Source organism: Vipera berus (assembly GCF_964194415.1).
Source record: "Vipera berus genome assembly, chromosome: 16".
NCBI lineage: Eukaryota > Metazoa > Chordata > Lepidosauria > Squamata > Viperidae > Vipera > Vipera berus.
The window spans coordinates 8,397,083-8,416,175 of record NC_138219.1 but is presented as its reverse complement, the minus strand read 5'-3'; the positions used below and the strand labels follow the sequence as shown (position 1 = coordinate 8,416,175).

Sequence of the window (19,093 nt, the reverse complement as noted above, 5' to 3'; positions counted from 1 at the left end):
TTGCTTAGCAACAAGATATTTGGGATTCAATTCAAGGACTTCCTGTACTGAACACACACACCCCATGCCCCCACCAATGAAAATCCTAGTAAAAAAAATAACAAAGGGACAGAGGGAATGTTTCTGTTTATTATTTCCGGAAAAAAAGACAATAAAAGACCAAAGCTTTTTTTTAGTATCAAAACACTTGATATAATTTCCTAATTTCTCCCTCCTCCCCCCCACTTCAAATACACACACTGGCTCTGAAAAGCCACGGCAGTGTAGCGTTCCTCCTATGATACCCAAAAGATGCGTTTAAAAAAAATTAACACAACCTTTAGGGGATCAAATTTCAAGAGTACCGAGGTGTCCCATACATCCAGTTTCTCTTTTAAGACGAGAACAATCTCCTGGCTTAGAAACAGGAGGAGGAAAAAAAAATCCCCACACACATTCAGGACCACCCAAAAAAAATTAAAGCCCCCCCCCTCACAAAAACCCCTATGCGCAGAACACCAAGCACTGAGAAACTTAAACCTAAGTGGGAAGAAAACGTGGGTTATCCAGATATAGCGTTTTCCCCAAAGTGTCAGAAATTAAGTGCAGAAAGGAAAGCAAAAGAGATTAAGAACGATTTACATGGGCTTAAAGAAAAAGAAACTTAAAAAAAAGCCATACACGCATCCCGATTACGCTTATTTTTTTAAAAAAAAACATCGTTCTTTTCCCCCAGCTGGAAAAAGTTATAAAACCACGGGTTAAAACAGCACCTCAGCCCAACTTATTCCTAAAAAAAAAAGCCAAACCTAAATATTCAAAAACTGGAAGGGAGAGAAGAGGGAATGACTGACAGTTCCTTGCGGAGGCTAACCCCTCTCTGCTAGCGGACACCGCAAAGCTTGGCTGGTTGTTTGGACAAAAGGATGGGATTTGCGGTTATTCTATCGATCGATTTGGGGGGGGAGGGTTTGCGATGACTCAACCAACCGATCGAACTGGCCCCGTCCGATTCAGAGGCAAACAAACGAACACATCACCTAAGCTGCAGGCTTTCCAAGCGGAGCACTGGGGGAGCCTTCGCAACACATGCGCGGCAAGGGAAGGCTGGTTAAATCGAAATGCACATCGCCACATATATAATCTCACGGCCTTAAAAAAAAGGTGCATTTCAATCAGTCGCTCGCTCCCTTGAAATCCTTCCATGGGTGGGGGTGTGTGTGTACCTATTTTTTCCCTTCTTTCTGGCTGGAAATTGGGGAATTGTCTAGTGGACAAAGAAGGAAAAATAAATAAAAAGCAGGGCAGAATTTTGTTTTAAGTACGTTGGCCCCAAACATCAGGAATGTAATTTATGACTTTTCCCTTCAAGAGTGTTTAGAGGTCAATTTTGTGGTTGTTTTTTTCCCCTCCTTAAAAAAATAAAATAAAAAATCAGAGCCGAACTCGGCAGAGAATCTCGTTTGCTCAGGAGGGTGGAGAAAAGAAGTTGGGAGGGGTCTGCAGAGGGTCTGTTACATGTCGTTCAGATCGAGCAGCGTCTGGTCCAACATCCGCTGCGTGCACAGATGCTCCTCTTTGGTGCATTTCAGCTTATCTGAAAGGAAGAACGGAAAATGTTAGCTGTGGTTGAAGGGGGAAAAAGCTTTCTGGATTTGTTTCCCCTCCCCACCTCCCCCCAAAATAGGGGCACCCCTGGCAATGCAAAGCTTCGATTGGCGAGGGTCGTGCTTCTGCTCCCTCCCCCTTCCGATGAATAAGATTTTCTCTTATTCATTTGTAACCCCATGCAGTCGTTGGTTGCCGATCCCTTTCGCCCAAAGATAAGCAGAGCAATGTGTGGTGTGCGCTGGAAAAACATCCCTGCAAGACTCAAATCCCCCTACGCATCCTCTGCCAATTTCTGCAGCGGGCTGAACCAAGGTTTAAGAAAATGGCTCGGCTGCTTGTGACAAAGACTTGGAACCCCCTTTGGCAATAAAGGAAAATATTTGTTGCCCGAGGGAGACACTAAAGGGCTCTTGGTGGTCTCTCAGCTGGGTCTTCCAGACGTTTCATGACCCCACTAGGTAACCTCTTCAGTGCTGGAAGGAGCATTTGCAGCAAACCCAACTAAGACAGTCTGGGTCATAAAATGTCTGCAAGAAAGCCACCCGGCTCAGACAGCACCAAGGGCTTAATTTTTCTTGGCAATGTTTCAAGACCTTGTTCCACATCTGGGGCCACAAGCGAACAATTTCTGGGTTCGGCTGACCCACGAAGCCCACACATAGCTCTGGTGACAAAACACAGGTGTTTTAGCTTGCGCTTCTGTGGAAGAGGCATGCATGCCCTCTTAAATCCCTGCCACGCAGAGCTTTCGTGAACGTTTGGGCAAAGGGAATTGTGAATAATAATAATAATAATAATAATAATAATAATAATAATAATAATAATAATAATAATAATAATAATAATAATAATAATATGATAAAGCAGCAGAAAATCTGGCGCTTAGGATAACATGCAGGGACAAAGGATCCCGCCTCCGGGCCTTTTAAAAACTAATCCTCGTAAATTATAATAAAATCATCCATGCATTCCTTGGGGAAGCAAACCAAGGTTCATACACAACCAAAAGAACACCCACATCAAGCAGGACACTTTGTCAGCCTGGCCAGATCATGGTTTATTCATTTAAATTCCTATTTTTGGGGAGGGAACCTCGATTCTCAGCTGAGCTGAGAAAGCGCGAATGGCCTCAAATTCTCCCCAAAAGCTTGGCTGACAAGGATTAGAACTCAGACCTTCCATTTCTTGGGGGCAGTCTTCCCCGGTGACCCTCCAAGGCCAAAGCCAAAAGCCTGCCGTGTGCAAAAGCAGAAATTGCTAGGAATTGGGGTAGACGGAAGAAATAGGCTTCCCCCAGAATTTCCAACTCCTGTAGCAGCGGGAAGGAAAATACCATTCAGAATCCAGTCCAGGCCAAACAACGAAACAGCCAGAAGTGGAAACAGCCTTTTATCAAAGCAAGAAAGGATTTTATTTTTTTCCCCAGTGCAAAAATAAATAAATAACTAAAATAAAATAAACCATGCTTCCTACACGACGAGTTGCCTCTAACTGTTTCCAGCTTCCATATCACCCGCCGGATGTAACTCCTGTAGCCACGGATCATCTTTGCCTGTCCGCTGAATCAAAGCCAGGTGTGTGTGTGTGTGTGTGTGTGTGTGTGTGTGTGTGTGTGTGTGTAATTGAGATACCTACCCTTTTGCCAAATCCAGGGTTTTGTTTTTTGTTTTTCCTGTCTGTTGGGCACCAGCATTCAGTTTGGAAAGAATGTGCCGTCCGAGAAATAAAGAGACGACCCCAGGCGTATAACAAGTGGGCCAGTGGTTTTTATTGAAAGACAGGAAAGTTGGAAGGAAAACTGCGCCAACAAGCCCGATCCATGCAAACAGAGCTTTACGGACAAAGTGAAAAATGCAGAAGGGATTATGAAGTGGGCGAGCGGGGAATTTGAAGGCAACAACAGAGGGGGACGAAAAAGGCCTGCATTAGCAGCTCTGCACCCCAGGAAGGAAATATTTCTCGCGCACACAACTCAAGCATTGGGTCTGTTTCAGAGCCAGCAGGCTGCAATTAATGTCATTTTTCAGCTCAGAAAAATGTGCAGATGAAGAGTGGGAACTGCCAAGGTGATTGAGCATTTAATCGCCCTAACTGGGGGAAAAAAACAACGGGGTGCTTGGCCTTCAAAGGTGGGTCTCCCCCACCCCGTTTTAGCCTGCAGCCACCCAAGAATTTGGGTTCAAAAAGGAAAATAAATTGGGGGACCCGTTTTTTTTTTTTTCAATCGCTCAGATCATGCAGGGTTAACTTCAGCTCACTAGCTAGCATCCGGTTTTTCTCAAGCTGGCTGAAGAGACGGTCTGCGGTGGTGGTAGAAGGTGCCCCCCCCAACAGAAAGGAAGAAGGCGAGATTAGCGGAGGGAGAGAACGAGGAGAGAGAAAGGGGGGGGGGGAAAGAAAGAAAAAAAGGGAAGGTTAGTAGCCCCCGAGAGAAGACCCCCCCTCCCCACCAAGGCACATCCCAACTGCAAATAAATCAGGATTCGGACTCTCAAGGGGGCGGTTGGAGTGGACCAGGAAATAAGAAATATATATTTATTTATAAACATATATTTGTATTTCGTATGTATATGTATGAAAGACGGAAATCCAAAACGAGAATCGTTTCGTAGATAAATGGAAAAGCAGAAGTGGCACCTGTTCACATGATTTAAGGCCTGAGGATTAGCCAGTGCAGGCTGCCAGCGGAGGAAGAAATACAGCTGCTAATAGACATCAGGAGACACCCTGGTTTGAGGTCAAACGCCTTGGTTATGGGTTCCACGCCAATTCAGAGTTTAGAAGCCAATTTGGAGCTTGCAAGCCAATTTGGAGCTTACAAGCCAATTCGGAGCTTGCAAAGCCAATTCGGAGCTTGCAAGCCAATTCAGAGCTTACAAGCCAATTCAGAACTTACAAGCTAGATTCGTCTCTGTTTATGGGTGGGATCCACAAAGAAGCAGGTTTACTCTGGGTGGAGGATGACAGCTGACACCGCCCTCCAAGATCCATTCAGACTTTAGATTTCACCTACTGTCAGGTCCAACCCAATGATTTTTTTTGGGGGGGGGAGACTCACACACAACAGGGAGGCTTAAACGGACACCAAGATGACCACACGTACCAAAAGGTATTTCTAAATCTAAGTCTTCCTGTGATCTTGAAAAATCAGCGAAAAGACCCGTCATCATTTGTGGAAGCAACATCAAGATCACCCAGGGTTCATGTAATACAGGCCGTCCTCGGGTTACGACCATTCGTTTAGCGACTGTTCAAAGTTACCGTGGTGCTGGAGAAAGGAACTTATGGCTGGTCCTTGAAGTTCAATCGGAGTTTCCAGTAAGAGTCAGTTTGATCTAGTGGCTAAGGCAGCAGGCTAGGAAGTGGGAGACGGTGAGTTCTAGTCCCGCCTTAGGCATGAAAGCCAGCTGGGTGACTTTGGACCAGTCCCTCCGTCTCAGCCCACCCCACCCCACAGGGTTGTCGTTGTGGGGAACAATAGGGAAAAAAGGCGTATTTGTCATGTTGGCTGCCGTTACTGGTAAAAATAATGAAGGCGGGATTCAAATTAAAATAAAAAAAGCAGCTTTCAAGAAGGGACAGTTTGGGAAGTCCTGGTTCAAGGTCTTCCCGGAAGGGGCGAGCCCTGAGCGTGGGACTTTTCCCCAAAGCCGAGGGCAGCCACACTCACCAGGGGGCTGCAAAAGGGGTTTGAAGACCCCACCCCCTCTCCCTTTGCAACGGCATCGACCTACGCTGGTCTGAATGGCGTCCCACCCACCGAGAAGGGGCACCAACCTCCTCCTATTCAGCCCCCACTAAATTCCACGTTTGAGACCCTTCTCATTTGCAAAGCGGATCAGAGGGAGACCGAAAGCCTGGACACACACACCCCTTTTGCAGATGCTGGGAACCGATCCACGGACGGGATGGGACCGGGGAGGGGAGGGGTAGTGGTGGTGAACAGGAAGTGCTCATCTGCAGCCCCAGCCATCGCTCAAGGCGTGGCACGTTTCGTGGACCAAAGTTCCCTTCCGGAAACTCCGTTCTTGTGCAGAGCCCGTTTCCTTTAGTGACCATTCTACACATCGCAACAGCCCTGGGAAAAGGGAGTTGACGGCCGGTGCTCGCACCTAACGACGGTCGTGGCGCCCACACGGTCACCAAAAAGCGGGTGCTTCGACAACCAGCATGTCCCCGATTTACGGCTGTTTGTTTCGTGACCATCCAAAGTTACAGCAGCATTGAGAAAAGGGGTCTTAGCCTTGTTGTTTCACACTTAATGACCGTCACAGCATCCCCGCGGTCATGTGATCAAAATTCAGATGCTTGGCAACGGACTCCTACTTATGACGGTCGCAGCATCCCGGGGGTCAGCGATCCGCTTTGGGACCTTCTGACCCTGGGGAAGCCAGATTCACTTAATAACCGTGTGACCTGCTTAACAACTGTGAAAAGAAAGGCCATAAAATGGGGCAAAATTCACTTAACAACAGTCTGGCTCAGCCACGGAGATTATGTAGGCTCAGTTGTGTGTCGTAAGTTGAGGATCGTCTGTTATCGTCGAACGGGACCCCAAAAGAGGGGTCCCCTTTTATGTTGGGGTCCCCGTCTTACAGATCAGATTCGCCCACTCCCCAAAAGTTGGACGGTCCTGATCTTGGGGTCCTTCTCTAAGCATTAAAAAGCCAATTTTTCGGGCCAAACTTTACCCTTGAGCAGGGGGTCTTCCAACTTGGCCCTTTTACGACTTGTGGACTTCCCAGAATTCCTCAGCCAGGCGTGCATGTTCCGAAGAACAAATGATACACAAGCCAACATTAGTGCATTTTGCTTATTTTTCCAGGGAGGGTCATACAGTGGGAAAACCGTGTTGTGTCCCAGGCACTGTGCAGCTGCAACGCTTCCGTTGCCGTGCCCCAATCCGGCGGTGCTCATCTCCTCCTGCTGCAAGGTAGTGAGCAGAGGAGGAGCTCTCTGCAGAGAAGAACAGACACACACACACCATAAAGCCACCCAAGAAAAGTCCACAGATCACACAGGTGGTTGTGTTTCGGAGAGGTGTGCAAGACCAGAGAGCCGTCTCTGCCGGAGAGTGCACACTTGTGCAAAGGATGAGGCTTCTTGCCCACTCCTCCTCCTGGCATGGGGTGGACGTGAGATGTGGGGCATGTGGGGGGGGCGGCAAAGGAAGGAACGAAGGAAGGAAGGATTACAGGAGGAAGGAAGGATGGATTAGAGGGGGAGGAGAGGAGAGGAGAGGAGAGGAGAGGAGAGGAGAGGAGGAAGGAAGGAAGGAAGGAAGGAAGGAAGGAAGGAAGGAAGGAGAGGACCCAGGTGTACATTTTTTTATAAAAGGGAGACTTCGAAAGCTGCAGGCCGAGCCGCTAAGTGGAGCTTTGGAATCACCGGTTTTATCTATGTGCAAGAGAGAGAAGGAAGATTTAGGTTTTGAGGAAAGGGGTGGGGGGGTGGGAGGAGGGAATTAGGACAGCAAGCAAGGGACTAGGTAAACAAGAAAAAGGACACAACCCTTGTGCTGCGACAACGACGGGTGCAGTTAAGAGAAGCAAAGAAAGGAGCCCGATTCACACAGTCATGCCAACACTCGGCGGAAACGTCAAGATGGTTGAGCAAGGTTTCACCCGACGCCAAAGAGGCCTTGAGAACGGTTAAGACTCGAGCGAGCCACCCTTGGCCGAGAACACCCCAGCACCAAACCTTCGACAGAGCGACGACACCCCACCGGAGCAAGGGGATGTCCTGAGAAGAGAACCTCTCTCTCTTCTCCGACCCGAGATACTCCCTCATGCATTTCCTATACAGGAAGTCCTCGACTTACGGCCCAGACTGAGCCCAAATTTTCTGTCGTTGAAGGACAGTCGTGTGCCCCCAAATAGCAGGGGTGTCCCCTTCAACGGGCCCTGGAATCGTGCATGGGACTGCAAGTTAGAGAGCAGAGGTCACTCAAGGCACCCCAACCCTAAAACTCGCGCAGCTTCGGAGATGTTCTGCTCTTCGCACACCCCAGCACACACAGCATGCCCAACAAAAGGCCAAAACACAAGCACCACACACCCCCCCCCCCGCCTTCCCAGCTCACTGCACACGTCAATATTTACATGGAAGTCATATCATTGAGAGCATGGTCCAGTTCCTCGCTTATGGCTTTGTATTTCAATTTCTGAGCATAGAGTTCATCTAAAAAAATTGGGGTGGGGGAAGGAAAGATCATCACAAGAGGGAACAGAAGGGGGGGGGCACAGGAGGGTCAAGGTCAAACGGGGTTGGTTTTCCTCCAGACAAGCTAGAAGGGTCACCCCCATCCAACCGTTAAAGAAACTGCAAGGATCCTACCACCATTTTCTAGGATTTGAGAAGAGAAGGGGGAAAAGAAAAACTTCAGATATTTGTTTTAAAACTTGCTGTTTATATGAGCATTGTGAGCTTTTGCACCAGAGACAAATTCCTTGTGTGTCCAATCACACTTGGCCAATAAACTATTCTATTCTATTCTATTCTATTCTATTCTCTTATTCTATTCTATTCTATTCTATTCTATTCTATTCTATTCTATATCCTGTCCTATCCTATCCTTTCCTATCCTTGTTCTATCCCTGTTCTATTCTATTCTATTCTATTCTATTCTATTCTATTCTATTCACTTTCTATATTTCTATTCTATTCTATTCCATTCACTTTCTATAATTCTATTCTATTCTATTCTATTCTATTCTATTCCTAAATTCTATTCTATTCTATTCTATTCTATTCTATTCTATTCTATTCTATTCTTCTTATATCTGTTCTATTCTATTCTATTCTATTCTATTCTATTCTATTCTATTCACTTTCTATATTTCTATTCTATTCTATTCCATTCACTTTCTATAATTCTATTCTATTCTATTCTATTCTATTCCTAAATTCTATTCTATTCTATTCTATTCTATTCTATTCTATTCTATTCTATTCTATTCTATTCACTTTCTATATTTCTATTCTATTCTATTCCATTCACTTTCTATAATTCTATTCTATTCTATTCTATTCCTAAATTCTATTCTATTCTATTCTATTCTATTCTATTCTATTCTATTCTATTCCTAAATTCTATTCTATTCTATTCTATTCTATTCTATTCTATTCTATTCTACTCTACTCTACTCTACTCTACTCTATTCCACTGTCTCTTATTCTATTCTATTCTACTCTATTCCATTCCATTCCATTGCATTGCATCTCTACTCAGCTAAGGCTGCAATGAACATTAAAAAAACAACTTTATTTCCATGAAAGGGGACCCACCCAAGTCCAGAAAGAAAATAAAAATAAGAACCAAAACCAATCTGTCGCCTCCTCAGTTATTTTGTGCTGGCAACACACAGCAAAGGGAAACTGGGTTTTTTCTTTTCCAGATTTTGCCCTGCCCCACTTCATTTGAATTTCGTAGGGAAACAATGCTGCTTTGTTTGGGCCCAGAACGGCTGCAGAAACAACTTCAGGCCTCAGAGATGAGCTCTTTGTAATTCTCTTGACCATTTTATGTATAAAACATACATGTGCGAGATCAGAAGCCGGGTTCCACTCCAAACCACGATGGGCGTCGGATATTTGCATATTCTTCCTTCCTGAGCAAAAACAATGAGCTACCCCTCTAATGCACCAAGGCGTGGTTGACACGAAATCTCTCGAGAGAAATGTGTGTGCTAAACTAAAAATATCCAGGGACCGAGAAACTGCAGGAATCTAATCTTGCGTCCCTTGCAATAAATCGGGTTAAAGAAGACTGCGGGAATCTTGCTTGGCTGTAAACAGCTGCCTGTCTAGCATCTGGATCCAATCAGAGAGTTCACATAAAAGTTTTCCCTGTGGTGTGCACACTGTCTGGATCAGAAGTGAGAAGGCTGCTATTCTCCAGACGTTGTGATATTATACATGTGATATTATATGATATTTCCGGCAGCTTAAGACACCCCAGTGATAAGATATTAAATGCTGAGGCTTGAGAAGATCTAGAGAACCACCTTCACACTTAATTCTGAATTCTGGTGGTAACCGGAATTTCACAAAGCCCCGTGCCTTAATTGTCCCAAAGCTGTTTTTCCAAAAGGCCAACTGGCCTTTGTTTCTCCTTTTCATCCAAGGAGCTTCTCCAGTTCTGATCGAATAGGGGATGGATTTATATTCCTTGCAGTCACCTGGTCGCTAGGACTCCCTCTGAGAGTCGTTGAGGCGCCTTGGAGGTTTATCTGTGGTCCCCAACGGCCTCACCGACTCTCAGAGGAAGTCCTAACGACCAGATGGCTCCTTAAAAAAAATAAAATCTTTCCATCCTCCACCCTTCAGTCAGAACTGGAGAAGCTTCTTGGATGAGAAGCGAAACCTCTTCAAGGAAAAAAGAAAGTCCAGTTGCCTTTTGAAAAAAACGCACCTTTGGGACAACCATGACCTTGGATGACCGAGCATCTCCATGGACACCAGGTGAGAAAAGCTTTTCAAGAGAAACTTACCTTCCAGATCATCAATGGTCTTCTCCAGTTTGGCTACTGATCTCTCAGCAAACTCGGCCCGGGTCTCTGCCTACGGAAGGTAGGAGAATGCTAGTTAAGTTGTGGAAGGTGGCAGGTTCCGGGTTGAATTATGGGATGGTTTCAAACCAGTAGGCAGAAAAGGTTAAGAGCCTTGGTGGAGCAGTGGGCTAATGCCTCCTTAAGTAACACCAGCTGCCTGCAATTAGTGCAGGTTCGAGTCCCACCAGGCTCAAGGTTGACTCAGCCTTCCATCCTTCCCAGGTAGGTAAAATGAGGACCCAGATTGTTGGGGAGCAATTAAGCTGACTTTGTAAAAATGCCACTGGGGGGGGGCGAAAGCCCTAATAAGCAGGCATATACATAGAATGAAGGCTACTGCTAAGCACATTGGTTTGTGCTTAAGATTGTAAGCCGCCCTGAGTCTTCGGAGAAGGGCGGGATATAAATGGGATAAAAAAAAGAAAAGGATCCAAACAGAGTTGGAAGGGACCTCAGAGGTCTCCTAGTCCAACCCCCTGCTCAGGCAGGAAACCCCTATAAAGGTAAAGGTCAAGGTTCCCCCGCACCTGCGTGCTAGTCGTTTCCGACTCTAGGGGCCGCTGCTCATCTCCGTTTCCAAGCCGAAGAGCCAGCGCTTGTCCAAGGATGTCTCCGTGGTCATGTGGCCGGCATGACTAGACGCCAAAGGCGCACAGAACGCTGTTACCTTCCCACCGGAGTGGTCCCTATTTTTCTACTTGCATTTTTACGTGCTTTCGAACTGCTAGTTGGCAGAAGCTGGGATGAGTAACAGGCGCTCACTCTGTTACGCTGCACTTGGGATTCGACCCGCCAAACTGCCGACCTTCGGATCGACAGGCTCAGCGTCCTAACCCACTGAGCCACCGCGTCCCTATAGGAAACCCCTATACCATTCTTAAAAACCTCCAGTGATGGAGCACCCAGAACCTCTGGAGGCCAGCTGTTCCACTGGTTAACTGTGCTCACGGTCAGGGAATTTCTCCTTAATTCCAGGTTGCTTCTCTCCTTGATGAGCTGTTTCTCGACCTGACTTCAGTTGGAGAATAAGGCGACCCCACCCCCCCACCCCGCTCTTCTCTGTGGCAGCCCCTCCGATATCGGAAGACACCTATCCTGTCACCCCTGCTCCTTCTTTTCATTAAACCATGAAAATCCAACAAGCAAAAGACTGACCAAATCTCCTCAAACACCAGGCTGTGAAATCAAGAGGCTGAAGAAAAAAAACCGGAACGACACGCTAAACCTAACGGGGGGCTTTTGAGCTCCAATTCATCGTAATAGATAATCCGGTCATTGTTTGGGCTTTGCCCCCAAACTCAAATCTGTGCTTTGCGCACTTATGAGCAAGATTCTCTCGCCGACACATCCAGCCTCACACGCCACTCACCTCTTTGAGTTTGTCAGTCAAAATCTTGATCTCCTCTTCATATTTGTCCTCTTTTTGAGAATACTGCAGGACGGGGGGGGGGGGGGGAGGGGGAAGAAAGACGCTTCAAGATCCCGCCGTAACCGAGTGTGTCACACTAGCACGTCACCCCTCAAAGTCGGGTCCCTGGCTGAGGGTTGAGACGCCCACCCGGCTAATTTGGGGGTTGATTCTACGGCTCTCAGGTAAAAATATGGACGTTTCAGCTGCTCTCTCAGCCCCCAATGAGGGAAGCCGGATTCCCTTAACGACGGGATGCTTCGTTTAACCACAGGTGCGACTGACTTACCGCCTTCGCTTAGCCACATAAACTGGGGTCGTAACCAGAGGACTACGTGTAACTCCTAACTATTTCATAAACATGTCATAAGTATTTTTTTTAAAAAAAGACAAGATGCTTAGGAATTGATACAGCTTTATCTTCTTTAATATTGTCAGCTGCCCATAGTTACCCTGGGTAAGACAGGAGGCAAATAAATGTGATGATAGATAGATAGATAGATAGATAGATAGATAGATAGATAGATAGATAGATAGATAGACATAGACAGATAGATAGACAGATAGGCAGACAGACAGATAGATATGGATTTTAAATAGATATTTAGATATAAACACAGATATGATAGAAATATAAACAGAGATAAGATAGAAATAGATATAAACACAGATATGATAATAGATTTTAGATATTATATAGATATAGATAGAGAGAGAGAGAGAGAATGATGGATGGATAGATGATATAGGTAGATGATAGCTACAGGTAGATGATATAAAGAAGAGAGATGACAGATAATAAAATAAAAAAAGCTAGAGTTAGATTTATAACAGCCAAAATATAGGTAACACAATTAACCAACATCTGGCCCCAAAGTGGGTCACTCACGGTTGTTTTCTCAGTAGACCCAAGAAGCCAAACTCTCCCAAAAAGGCCACACAGAAGGGAATTTGTGATTTTATTTCTAATCGTCATCATCGTCATCGAGATTATATTTCTAAGCAGGGAGAGGGCCCCCCCCTACCTTCTCTGCCTGAGCCTCAAGCGACTTGAGGTTGTTGGTAACGTTCTTCAGTTCTTCCTCCAACTCTGAACATTTACTGCGTGGGTTGGCAAGGCGGAAAAGAAAGAAAGGATAGGGGGGGGAGAAAAAAAAGAAAGGAAGGGAAGGATGGACAGGAGAGAGAAAGAAAAAGAATTGAACCTTTGGGAGTGGGGAGGTGGCGGAGATGTTGAAGAGATTCTTCTCTCTGGGACTTTGGCTCCTGGTTGCGATTATAAAATATGAAAACCTGCTCCTCCTTTTTTTTGGGGGGGGAGGGGGCGTTTTCAGAAATAAAACAGCCCGGGGATCTATTTTAACCGATGATTTACACTGAGATTCGGAGCTTTTAGTAATAAAATAAGCCCAGGGATATTTTCACCAATTTTAACCAAGGATTCACCTTCCAGTCACACTGGCGTCGTTCTGGACTTACGATCGTTAATTGTGGGCTCAATTACCCGTCGTATGTCAAGGACTAGCTGTAGAATCCCACTATGGAGAGAAACATCTGATTTCCCCCCCCCCTTTTGCGCCTGGTTCTTCCCCACTTTTGTGGTTCTTTTAATGCTAAAACTTCCTGCTTGGAACCGCAAAAAAAAAAACCCACCACGATCTGGGCTTCCACGGTAGCAGTGGGGAGGGTGGTGGGAATCCCAGGATGCCAGTCTTAATAATAATAATAATAATAAAGTTGGAAGGGACCTTGGAGGTCATCTAGTCCAACCCCCTGCTCAGGCAGGAAGCCCTATACCATTTCAGACAAATGGCTCAGGGCAGCCAAAGTCCCAAGGAGTAACTATATGTGGGCACCAGGACCAGAAGGCCAGGCTATGCAGCTTACAAGCTGCAAGGATGGCCACCAAGGTGCCCGGTTGTGCCAGAATCTGGTGGGAGCTGCCTGGCCCAAACCAGCCACGACAGAAAAGCAAAAAATGTAAAATTCAAAGGAGGAAAAAGCGGACTGGAGACAGCAGAGGCCGTAAAGCATCGAAGGCAGCGAGCAGAGGGGAAAAAAAAGCAGAGACGTGCACGAAGGAGCCGGGGAGAAAATGAGAATTTAGAGCTTCCACGCTCCGAGAAGGCGAGAGAAAGGAAGAAAGAAAGAGATTAGTACCTTTTCTTCAGCCTGAGAAAGGAACTTCAAGTTTTGATCCATCAGCTGATTCTGCTTGTTCATTTCTCGCAAACGGCTGGTTTAAGGACGGCCGGGAGGCACGGGTTCGAACGGGGGGGGGGGGGACGGAAAAGAGCAGCCACGGCGACGGCAACGACAACGGGGGAAAAAGAAGCAAAGCAGCCGTAACAGGGCGAGGAATAAAGGGAGAAAAGAAAAAAGGAAAAATAAAAAAAATTGGTCACAACACATGCTTGGCGGGTGGGAGCGGATTCAAGGGGTGCATGCCACGGGGTTTGGGGTGGAGAAGGGACGCATTACACGAGGCCAAGAAGCGCAACGAGGTGTGTGTGTTTGTGTGTGTGTGTGTGTGTGTGTGTGTGTCAAAATAAAAGCCGCAACTGCAGGTGTAGTTGTGTGGAAAGTGGCTTAACGCAGCCCGTGTTGGTGCACCCATCCTCCCCGCCTGTTCAGACATGCAACCGGCGGTCTGGGGCAGGAGGAGGGGGGAGGTGTCTCCAAACCTGGCCACTTTTAAGACTTGCGGACTTCAGCTCCCATAATTCCTCAGTCAGCCATGCTGGACGCACATCTTTTGTTTCTGGCTGAATTCAGTTGGATGCAGGGCGTTGAAGTCCAGCAGTCTTAAAAGTGGCCAAGTTTGGAGAACTGGCTGGGGAATTCTGGGAGCTTGAAGTCCAGAAGTCTTCAAGTGGCCAAGGTTGGAAACCCCCCCGGTTTGGGGGGAGGGGGAGAACAAGACCGCTCAATCGAAGCAGGAAGTGGGGTGGTGGGGTGAATTTTAACCGCCGGTGTCCAGGTGCTCGGAGTTGTAGGCTTCGAATGTGGACGTCTCGCTGCGTCCAGTCCCACCGCGTCCTTCCGAGAAAGGCCAAGACAGAAGGGCCAACGGAACAGGGAGGAGCAACGTCCCACCCTCCCCAGCTTCAGGCCTCATCTAACCGGGAATGGGGAGTGGGGGGGGAGGCAAAAGCCGCTGGTGTTAGCGATCCATGCCGGGCAGGGCAGAGTGTCTGGGGTCATGCTGAAGAACACTCACGATTCAGCCAGTTCGGCTCTTTCCTCGGTCCGCTCCAGATCTCCTTCGATGATCACCAGCTTACGAGCCACCTAGAAGGATCACGAGGGGTTTGCACGGAGGAGGGTTAAAAGGGTAACGAGGGAGCCAACGTGGTCTGGGGGTTGAGGCACCGGGCTAGACACCCCAAATCCCAGAGGAGCCCGGGGAGGGAGGGGGGGAGAGAAATTTCCGCAAAAGAGGCGAGGCCGCTAGGACGGAGGGCCACCCACCTCTTCGTACTTCCGGTCCGCTTCTTCCGCGATGTGCTTGGCCTCCTTCAGCTGGATCTCTTGCAGCTCCATCTTCTCCTCGTCCTTCAGGGCCCGGTTTTCAATGACCTTCATGCCCCTGTTGGGGGGGGAGGGAGGGAGGGACAGGGGAAGGGAGGAAGGAGGGAGGGAGGAAGAAGGAAGGAAGAAAAAGGGAGGGAGGGTGGAAGGAAGAAGAGAAGTAAGGAATAGTGGAAGGGAGAAAGGAAGGAGGAAAGTAAAGAGGAAGGGAGGGAGGGAGGAAAAGGGAAGGAGGGAGGGAGAGTGGAAGGAAGGAAGAAGGAAAGTAAGGAATAGACAGGGGAAGAGAGAAAGGAAGGAGGGAAGTAAAGAAGGAGGGAGGGAGGGAGGAAGGGAGGAGGAAAGAAAAGGGAGAGAGGAAGGGAGGGAGGAAGGAAGAAGTAAAGAAGGAGGGAGGGAGGGAGGGAGGAGGAAAGAAAAGGGAGGGAGAGAGGAAGGGAGGGAAGAAGGAAGGAGAGAAGTAAAGAAGGAGGGAGGGAGGGAGGGAGGAAAGAAAGGAAGAGACAGGACAATTGCTGATGACCTGCTTTACAACCCGGTGCTAATACAGTCGTAAATCAGGGACCCCCTGTTCCAAGCCGGGCAGAAGCCCCCCCTGGCTTGCCAACCAAGCCCCCCCCCCACCTACCTCTCGCTCTCATCCGCCGCCTTCTCCGCCTCCTCCAGCTTCTGCAAGGCCGTGGCCAGCCGCTCCTGCGCCCGGTCCAGCTCCTCCTCAACCAGCTGGATGCGGCGGTTCAAGGAGGCCACCTCGGCTTCGGCCTGGGGAGGGAGGGAGGGGGGGGGAGAGCAGGTCATCAATTAACCCCCAGCAGAGCACACACCCTCATTTGACATCCCTGGGGGTCATTGGCAGTCCCGGTCCGGCCCAGGCGGGCGGCTTTCTCGTGGTGTCCCCCGCTTACGACCACAGCTCAGCCCAATTTTTCCATTGCTAAGCGAGTTGTGCCCCGTTTGACCACCTTTCTTGCCACAGTTGTTAAGTGAATTTGGCTACCCCCCCCCATGGACTTGGATGGTCAGAAGGCCCCAAAAGGGGATCCACGACACCACCCCCCAGAACACGGCAACCGTCGTAAGTATGGGCTATGGGCTAGCGGCTGACCATCTCAGGTTCGATCTCATGACCATGGGGAGGCTGCGATGGTCGTAAGTGTGAAAAACGGCCCTAAGTCTCTTTCTTTTTCTCTTTCTTTCCTTCCTCCCTTCTTCTCCTGCCCCTCCTCCTCCTTCTCTCTTTCCATCTCCTCCTCCTCCTCCCCCTGCCCCCCTCCTCCTCCAGAGCTGCGGGCACCCTCCGGCCACCATCTGCTGCCCGGTTTAATCCCCAGCAATCTTCAGATGCTCTTAGCACCTTCCCGGCCGGCCGAGGTCTCAGCCGCTGATCTGCAGCAGCACCCTTGACCCCAGGGTAGGTTGCAAAGAAGCCAGCCCAGCTGGTGAACAGAAGGGGTGGGGTGGGTGGGTCTCCCTTGCAAGGCTGGCGTTGCTTCAAGACCATACCGGTTGCCATAGGTGTCGGCTGCTTTGGGGAGCTAAATCTCTGGAGACTGCTTCGCTTTTTAAAAGACAAGACTTGGCTGGGGGATTCGGGGAGTCGAAGCCCACCCCTCGTAAACCAAGACTGAGAAACAATGGGACAGGATCAAGCAATGCAGAGACCCCCCCCCCCCGATTTGCAACTTCACTCACTTGCCGGGAAGTGGTTTTTTTTTTAAAAAAAGAAAAATTTCCACAACTATTTCGGGGTGAGGGGAGGGAATCTGCTGGATTTCAACTGCTGGGAATGTCACCCCTCAAGAGGGCAACTGTGGTTGTGATTGTGCGATAAGACAAACTCCTGGCATGCAGAGCCTAACCCCTCCCCCTTATGGGAATCCAGCAGAAAACTTGGGAAACTCCACTGCCCCCACCCCCAGTTTGCAAAATTGCTTCCTGAGCCGGTCCTAGAAGCCCCACACACACACACACATACATACATAGGCAAGCAGACAAAGAAAGTCAGCCACCACGACTGGAGGGGGGCAGAGGAATGTGAGCGCGCCAGCTGGGAAGGCGTGGGAACAGGGCCAGCGCTGCCCCAGAGCCAAGTCCGCAGGGAGGGGCTCCAGAAGGAAGGGGCACCCTTGGCTTGAGGACTGGAGACTAAACCACAGGAGGAACGGTTGCAGGAATTGGGTATGTCTGATTTAATGAGAAGGAAGGATTAGAGGGGACGCGATCGCAGTATTGCAGTATTTGAGGGGCTGCCCCCCCAAAAGAGGGGGAGAGTCCACCTCTCCTCCAAAGCTCCCGAAGGCAGGAGAAGAAGCAAAGGATGGAGACTAATCAAGGAGAGAAGCAACCTGGAACTAAGGAGGAATTTCCTGACCGTGAGAACAAATAACCAGTGGAACAATCTGCCACCCGAAGTCGCGGGTGCTTCATCGCTGGAAGTTTTTAAGAAGAGACCGGACAGCCACTTGTCTGAAAGGGTCTAGGGTCTCCTTCCTGAGCAGGGGGTTGGACTGGATGACCTCCAAGGTCCCTTTCAGCTCTATTCTGATTGAAATATGTAAACTATAACAGTGTTTGACGAATCAGAATCAGAATAGAATCAGAATAGAATAGAATAGAATAGAATAGAATAGAATAGAATATAGAATAGAAAATAGAATAGAGTAGAGTAGAATAGAATAGAATAGAATAGAATAGAATAGAATAGAATAGAATAGAATAGAATAGAATAGAATAGAATAGAATAGAATAGAATAGAATAGAATAGAATAGAATAGAATAGGCTTTGATTTGATTTGATCAGGATAATAGGATGAAACTGATGCTGGATGCAGAGTGAACTCCTAGCCCCATGCTGGATGGGGCATGACGTTGGCACAGCTGCGTCTTGCCCACTAGCAGCCTGGCACCGAAGGATTGTGGTGACCTGGTCAGAGGCAGCATCTTCAGACATCTGCAAATTTCCACGCCGGGCTCCCTGTCAACCCCAGCAATGTCAGGATGTCGAATTTTTTCCGCCTGTCGGCTTTAATCTCAACCCTGTTTATCTCAATCTCTTTTCTGTGACGTGGCCACCAAAACTAGGATGCAAGTATTCCGGGTGTGGCCTAAAGCTTAGCCACTTTAAGATGTCTAGAGACCCACAATTCCCAGTATTTCCCCAGCTAGCAAATTCAAATCGTGAGGACTAGAAACCTGCTCGAGCAGAAGCCAATGGGGAACAGAATCCCCAGCAGTTCATCCTCTAGCACAGAACCTGTCTGGAAACGCTTGAAAAGATCTGTTTTTCTTGTAAGCATCTTTTAAGCAAAGCTTTATCAGCAGGACTTAACAGCCTTCCAAAGGGATTTTATCGCAGGATCCCTCGGCTAATTTTGCAGCCTGGATGCTATCACACAAGCCCACACAAACCCACAAGGCAGCTGGAGGTCTGTTTCCAGACCCCCAAAACGAACATGCAACAGGACAGTGTCAAAATTGAAGAATGCCCCGGGTGAGCCAGCCAGATGTTTTTCAAAGACTCAGCCACATCTGCAGGCTTTCGGTGGGCACTACGTGGGGGATCTGCAAGCCGAGGGACAGGCTGTGAGGTTGTTGCAAGGGAGGGGGGGGGTCTCCCCAGTCCGGCAAAGTCTCCCCCCAACCCAGGCAGATGTCGGCAGCCAGCCAATGTGGCAACCAGGTCACTTCAAATAACCTCGCCCAAACCCACAAGCCAGGCTTCTGATAGAGGGGTCTCCAAACTTTGCAACTTGAAGACTTCCGCTCCCAGAATTCCCCCAGCCTGCCTGCCTGCCTCAAAATGGGTGGGCTTCAAGTCCCAGAATCCCCCAGCCAGCCTGCTTTAAGAGGGGTGGACCTCAGCTCCCGGAATTCCCCAACCAGCCTGCTTTAAGACAGGCGGGCTTCAGCGCCCAGAATCCCCCAGCCACCAGGCTTTAAGACATTGGGACTTCCACTCCCAGAACTTGAACCCAGAGCAAAAGGGAATCCCTGACTCAGCCTTGCCCAGCAG

At 48.4% G+C, this 19,093-nt stretch overlaps 1 protein-coding gene across 12 annotated transcripts in view; it reads right to left on the bottom strand.

Annotated features, from left to right (window-relative positions):
• Positions 1-109: 109 nt before the first annotated feature.
• Positions 110-19,093, bottom strand: part of TPM3 (tropomyosin 3) — a 31,026-nt gene continuing 12,042 nt past the window's right edge. For 2 of the 12 annotated variants that reach the window (XM_081340305.1, XM_081340310.1), the window contains 8 exons: positions 15,710-15,843; positions 15,022-15,139; positions 14,771-14,841; positions 13,711-13,786; positions 11,512-11,574; positions 10,083-10,152; positions 7,692-7,770; positions 6,394-6,987 (listed from right to left, as the gene is read on the bottom strand). In XM_081340305.1, the coding sequence (XP_081196431.1) occupies positions 6,984-6,987; positions 7,692-7,770; positions 10,083-10,152; positions 11,512-11,574; positions 13,711-13,786; positions 14,771-14,841; positions 15,022-15,139; positions 15,710-15,843 (615 nt within the window). In that variant the 3' untranslated portion in view covers positions 6,394-6,983. Of the gene's footprint in view, positions 1,577-1,610; positions 3,891-6,393; positions 6,988-7,691; positions 7,771-10,082; positions 10,153-11,511; positions 11,575-12,575; positions 12,652-13,710; positions 13,787-14,770; positions 14,842-15,021; positions 15,140-15,709; positions 15,844-19,093 lie in introns of those variants that run through there. The other 10 variants (XM_081340308.1, XM_081340312.1, XM_081340301.1 and 7 more) reach the window with 6 other exon arrangements.